Raw genomic sequence first — 6,270 nt, forward strand, 5'->3', positions numbered from 1 at the left:
CACAACCAATGCAAACACTCACAACAAATGAGCATCCTGTTGAGAGGAGATCCTGAGCAAACATCGGACAAATGCTGGTCAAACTCTTCTGAACCCTGCTGGCACCTATAGGAAGTACGAGCTCCACAAGGTCCTGGCATTTGAAATGGGCACAGGTTTCGACACATGACTATTAATCAGTTAGCGCAGACATAGCCAACATGGACAAGAGGAGGTTTTTATTGTGGGGGTGTGGGGTGGGTGTGGGGTTACAGGGACCTCGAGAGGAGAACATGGAGGGTGATGGAGGGAATAATTGAGAGGGAGAGGACAAAGAGAGAGAGGGACTAGAGAAGAGAGCATGAGTCAATAGGAGAAGACTGGCAGAAAGAGGGGGGGAGGGGAGGAGAGCCATAACATATGCATCCACAAGCATCTCCCTGAGTGTGAGCAATTTCAAATGGCCAAGTCCTCTTTTTTATCTAGCATTCCAGCCCTCCTCCAGTCTCACCAATTAAGAATCTTATCTACACTTGACCCTTTTAATATGGAAGGGTTAACCATTGCGGACAATCCCCTGTGCTTCAAAAAACGCTTATTCCACAGCTGGTTATCAGTTTTAGATACCCATCAGGACTAATGACTAATACAAAGACAGTTATAGCAGTAGCAGAGTGAGGTTTATCGGTAGCACACACACCTTTAGGCACCGTCAGCAGCAGAGGTGGCGTTAGACATAAACTCTACTGGGGCAGAGGCCCTATTTCAAATCCTTTTTTTTCTTTCAAGCTTGCTGCGCACAATGCACTACTAGCCTATAGAAACTCCCCTTGCTTAAACCGCCATACAACAGTTCAGGGACGCAAGTTTGATATCAGCTTTGGCAGGGACATCAATAGTTAATGCGAGCGCGCGCACAGTTTTTTTTTCGCATTAATTTGAGCGCAAATACTTTTTTTGAGCTTCATGTAATATTGTTTTTATGATTTAGTCTAAATAAGATGATCGGTAGGCCTATCATTTAGAAACTATATATAGTTTGGTAATGTTTTCTTAGCCTACCTCAATTCTGACTTGTGTGCCGAGTCCGACACCTGGACTTCTGTGTGCTGCTGTGCTATTTGGCAAGCTCAGAAGAGCGCGCCGACATGGAATTCTGCATGCATCGGTTTGTGTTTTTCGTTAAACACTTTTACAAGCGTTGATTGGGATACTGCGTTTATTTTTTCAGAGATTATTAATCAAAAATGAATGCACTGACTAAATAAAGTACATTGTTAAAACTCAAACTTTTGATTTTACTGGGGCACAGCAGATTTATACTGGGGAACGTGCCCCAGTAAAAAGGATCTAACAACGCCCCTGGTCAGCAGACATGGTGAACTGACATACACAAGTCACCAACTGACGTCCGTGCTCTTATGACCGGTGGAAGAATGTCAATGTTTGCTTGGTGAAGCTAGTAGTCACTAGGCCTAATGTGAAGGGTAATAGAAAGCATAACTAAGTAAATGTTATGTATATAAGTTTAAATATAAATATATATATAAGTTTAAATATAAATATTTTATATATATATACTAAATTTCTTTACTGGTTCTTGAACTGGTTAATTCACCTATCGTGAGGCAGCGGTCAAATTGTTCGATTTTTGAGAATGATTATTATCATTATTATTATTTCAATCAGGAGAGACCTGGGATGAGTGAAGTGATTATGTATTGTACGAAAGATGATGGATTTAAACCCCATGGGGAAATCAAAGATCAATGGGCATCAGCCCAGCAGTCGAAGAGGAATCCCCCACGGAGATACTGGTGGCGGCGGCCGACAGCCCTGCCAGACAAGCCGAGGAAGCAGGAACGAAGCCACCCGGGCGGTGACGGGGAGTTGGAGGACCGCGCACATTGGTTGCATGGACAAACTAAACAAGGAGAGGAACATATTTAAAGGCACGGGGGAGGTTTGTCACCGTGCCAAATGACAGAAGGGAACGGTCTAATCGAACACTTGAAACGTCATGACAGCCCCAGCATTGGGGTAGACAGGGAAAGGAGAGAGAGCGCGTAGCGGGGGAATTGTGTGTTGAGACGTAATGAGTCCGGTCTTGCCCCGACTCAACATGCGCTAACCTTTACTTGACAAGTGCAGTATCATGGGGATAACAGAACAAGGTGGGGTGAACAGTGGCTACATTTAACCTGGTTCAGACTTGGGTCTGGGATTGAAGACTGGGAGACGATTGAAGAGGGAAAACGGCCGTGGTCAGCAACTGTGTGCGTGCTTGTGTTTTATATGTAGCAGTGTCCTACAGCGTGCCCTTCGCACACGAACCATGCTGCAGAATAGAGGCTTTGCATGAAAAAATCACCCCCCACACACACACGTTCTGTTCCTTCTCCTATTTGAGTGGAAGCCAACGTAATTAAGGAGAGTCTCAGTGTACGTTGAAACACACACGTTACGACTTGCCATACTGAGAAATAGGAGGAGGGGGGGGGGGGGTTAAGTATTCCCTCCAGGAGAGATAACGACCAATATGTCTAAAGTCCAGCTGTGCTTCAATGAAACAGACAGGAGAGATAACGACCATATGTCTAAAGTCCAGCTGTGCTTCAATGAAAATCCCCGTGTGTGATTAATGATTTGCTTTTGTTTGAACTTGAATTAAGAGTACAGTTTTGTCCTTTGGTGCGTGTGGGTATTTGTGTCGTCTTTCTATACTTTTGCGTGGGAAGATTTATGGTGTAAATGCATGTGTGCGTGTCTCTTTGTTAGAAGCACCAACTCAGTGTAGCAGACAGGCAACATATTGTATGATGTTGGAAGCCTTTCAGTCTAAAAACACAGGCTGGAACTGTTTGTCCTTAACATAAGTGACCTCAGCTCCTTAACATTGAGTTAATGCCCAAGCAGGGCTCCAAGTAGCCTCTCTCTCCCCTACCATGTACATTTAGTATCCACCTCTCTCCCCTTCCCAGCCTCTCCTTATCAATCAATTCTTTAGTTGGCTCGTTCTCCTTCTCCCTATGTCCCTCTCATATCCACCCCCCACCCCCTCTAACTCATTCTTTTATCTATCTCTGTCATCAGAGCTGACATCTGCCATGGCTGGAAGGAAACGGGAGTGAATATACCAGAGTTTTCTCTCTCTCAGTCTCCTCGCGTCTCTCTCTCTCTCTCTCTCTCATCTCTCATCTCTCTCTCTCTCTCTCTCACTCTCTCTCTCTCGTCTCTCTCTCTCTCTCTCTCTCTCTCTCTCTCTCTCTCTCTCTCTCTCTCTCTCTCTCTCTCTCTTCTCTCTCTATCTCTCTCTCTCTCTCTCATCTCTCTCTCTCTCTCTCTCTCTCTCTCTCTCTCGTCATAGTGTTCCAGCCGTGTTCACAGAACATTCAGTACATCCTGCTGCCTGTCTAAGAATTTGTTTTATATATATACATGATAAATGGAAACTAGCCTTTGTACTAGCCTGCCACCTACAGGGCTGCACTGAGTAATACACTTCACCAAAGCTACTACAATAATGGTTTGGTAACATGAATAAATCCATTTACCCCCCCCCCCCCCCCCCTGCTACTCAAAACGTTGGTTTATGACTCTGTACCAAGCTTTGTCTGTAACTGTATTTTGTGTTTAAAATGCCGAAATACGAAATGCAACCAAAGTGGTCTATCTCCCAACCCCTCAATCCATTCGTCTCCCCTTCCTCCATGCAGGTGGAGAGCGAGAGCCAAGAACTGGTCGACGGCTCGCTTGTCGACCTGTGTGGCGCCACCCTCCTGTGGCGCACGGCGGAGGGCCTGTCGCGCACGCCCACCCTCAAGCACCTGGAGGCCCTGCGGCAGGAGATCAACGCGGCGCGGCCACAGTGCCCCGTGGGCTTCAACACCCTCGCCTTCCCCTCCATGCGGCGCAAGGACACGCCCGACGAGAAGCAGCCCTGGGTCTACCTCCAGTGCGGCCACGTGCACGGTTACCACAACTGGGGGAACCACCGGGAAGAGAGGGAGGGCCGCGAAGGACGCCACCGGGAGTGCCCCATGTGCAGAGCCAAGGGGCCGTATGTACCGCTGTGGTTGGGCTGCGAGGCCGGCTTTTACCTGGACGCCGCGCCTCCCACCCACGCCTTCAGCCCCTGCGGTCACGTGTGCTCGGAGAAGACGGCGGGCTTCTGGAGCCAGATCCCGCTGCCTCACGGCACGCACACCTTTCACGCCGCCTGCCCCTTCTGCGCCCAGCAGCTGTCTGGTGAGCAAGGCTACGTGAGACTCATCTTCCAAGGACCCCTCGATTAACAGACTGAAGCCGGTGGGGGGGAGGGGGGGGGGGACGCTTGCAGCTTTCCAGATCCCTGAGATATATTTTCGGTTGGTTTTTCTCAGTTGAACTTTTGAAGCGGTTTGGTTCCTTTGACTGTGAGATATCCGGGACTCTTCTGTCGCTTGTTTTTAAGTGACCTTTATATTGGTTTTTGGTAAGATAACAAAAAAAACAACAACAGCAAAGATTACTATATTTTCATGTGAAATGAGACAAAAAACAAACAAACAAAGACACTGATTGATGAATTATTTGTTTGGCAAAAAACTGGAAACAGTATTTATGTACACTACTACTAAACAGTAGGGCGACATACAGTTTTATTTACGTTAATTGTTACAATATTCATAAGTTTCTGTAAGATCTAACTTATATCAAAGAACATTTTATTTATACCCCATGAACATGAACCCACTCCAACAAACTACATTCGTTTTATCCTCTTGTTCCTCTTAATAAATATACCCAACTTCTCTGTAACTTTTGTTTAACTCTGTACTTTTAAACATTTTTTTAATTCAGTAAAATGATGTTAATCAGATATAAAGTTATACGTGTGCTATGAGGATTTAAATTCAGTTTTATTTTTGTCACTCCTCTGAGGTGAACAATTTCCTGTCCTGCTGTGTACCTTCTTCTGCTTGTCATGTGCGTGTCTGTGTAGCGTGTCTGTGACATCTTTTTTGTGGCTATTTATACTTTACTCACAAGATGTCACCATGACTTATCAAAGCAATAGTTTTTGAAATGTTCTTCCTCAAGTATTATGGGAAATTTAGCTTTATACTACAAGTCTTCAAAACCCTTCAGCCATCTGACACCTCACTCTCTAAAGCAAAGGTCGGGCCTAGACTATTGAAGTGATTTTCAGAGCTGTTGTGTTATTGGTTAGCGACACACACACACCTTTTAAAGTGTTTTTACAACCTCTAACGTTCTTCTCATGAATGTCATTCTCAAATTCAGTGTTTATGTTGAGATTTACAACTAAGAATCAATACTGTAGGTATTTACAGTACTATTGTATCTTTATATTTCGAGTGAAGGTGTGTGTGTGTGTGTGTGTGGAGAGGGGGTGACATGGTATGTGTACGCTATGAATGGATATTGTAGTCCATTTTAATTGTGTGTTTTTAGGGTGTTCTCCATCGAGCTAGAATTTCAGTTCTTATTCTGAGTTTACCACTGCTCTTCAGAATATGACACAGAATCTCATCTCAGGGAGAAACCACTGCCTGGTTACCTGTGTCTCACACACACACCTATATATCTGACCTGTGTACACCCAAACACACACTGTCTTTGCAAATAACTTCGCAGGATACCTCATAGGTTAATGACCGTTCCACTAATTGTTTCATTTAACTGTGTCTCTGAAATGCCCCACTGTCAAATGTATTGAAACAAATGTATTTAAAGTGGCGCGTTTCTCTTTGTGGGGAAAAAGTGTGCAAGTAAGGGCTCTATTCTTCTGACTGACTGTACTGTTAATTTAAAGCTGTCTGCATGGTTGCTCTCTGCCAAGACATGGTGTGTGTCTCGTCTCTGCTCCAATCTGCCGTCTCCTGACACTGAGGCAAAAGCTGAGGTTTCAAATTGACTGTTTTTGTACCAACTTTAAACAATAAAGTTGAAAAGAATGATACATTTTAATCTGCTGCATGGATTTACTATACTTTGAAACATTTGTATTGTGTTTACCAAGATACATTTATTTAAACCTGACACGCATTTCACTTTAGAAAAGAGGCAGTGAATACCACTCACAACTTGCCCACTGAAACCACAGGACATGATGTTTCTGTGAGTGTACAGTACTGCAGCACAAACACGGCTAATGAAATGTCTATAAAAAATGTTTGCACACCACTCCTGTCCACAACGGAAGAACCTACCCTTGCTCACAAATACAGACCGCTTGGGTCATAAACAGTCTTTCGTTGAACGGATCACTACCCCTGCTTCACCTTG

At 44.7% G+C, this 6,270-nt stretch overlaps 1 protein-coding gene across 1 annotated transcript in view; it reads left to right on the forward strand.

Moving 5' to 3' along the window:
- The window catches only part of peli1b (pellino E3 ubiquitin protein ligase 1b), a 17,866-nt gene extending 11,914 nt beyond the window's left edge, over window positions 1-5,952 (forward strand). Inside the window, exon 4 of the mRNA XM_062464500.1 lies at window positions 3,605-5,952. Coding sequence (XP_062320484.1) covers window positions 3,605-4,274 — 670 coding nt within the window. The 3' untranslated portion in view covers window positions 4,275-5,952. The remainder of the gene's footprint in view (window positions 1-3,604) is intronic.
- Window positions 5,953-6,270: the final 318 nt, after the last annotated feature.

This window comes from Osmerus eperlanus, chromosome 6 (assembly GCF_963692335.1).
Source record: "Osmerus eperlanus chromosome 6, fOsmEpe2.1, whole genome shotgun sequence".
NCBI classification, from domain to species: Eukaryota; Metazoa; Chordata; class Actinopteri; order Osmeriformes; family Osmeridae; genus Osmerus; species Osmerus eperlanus.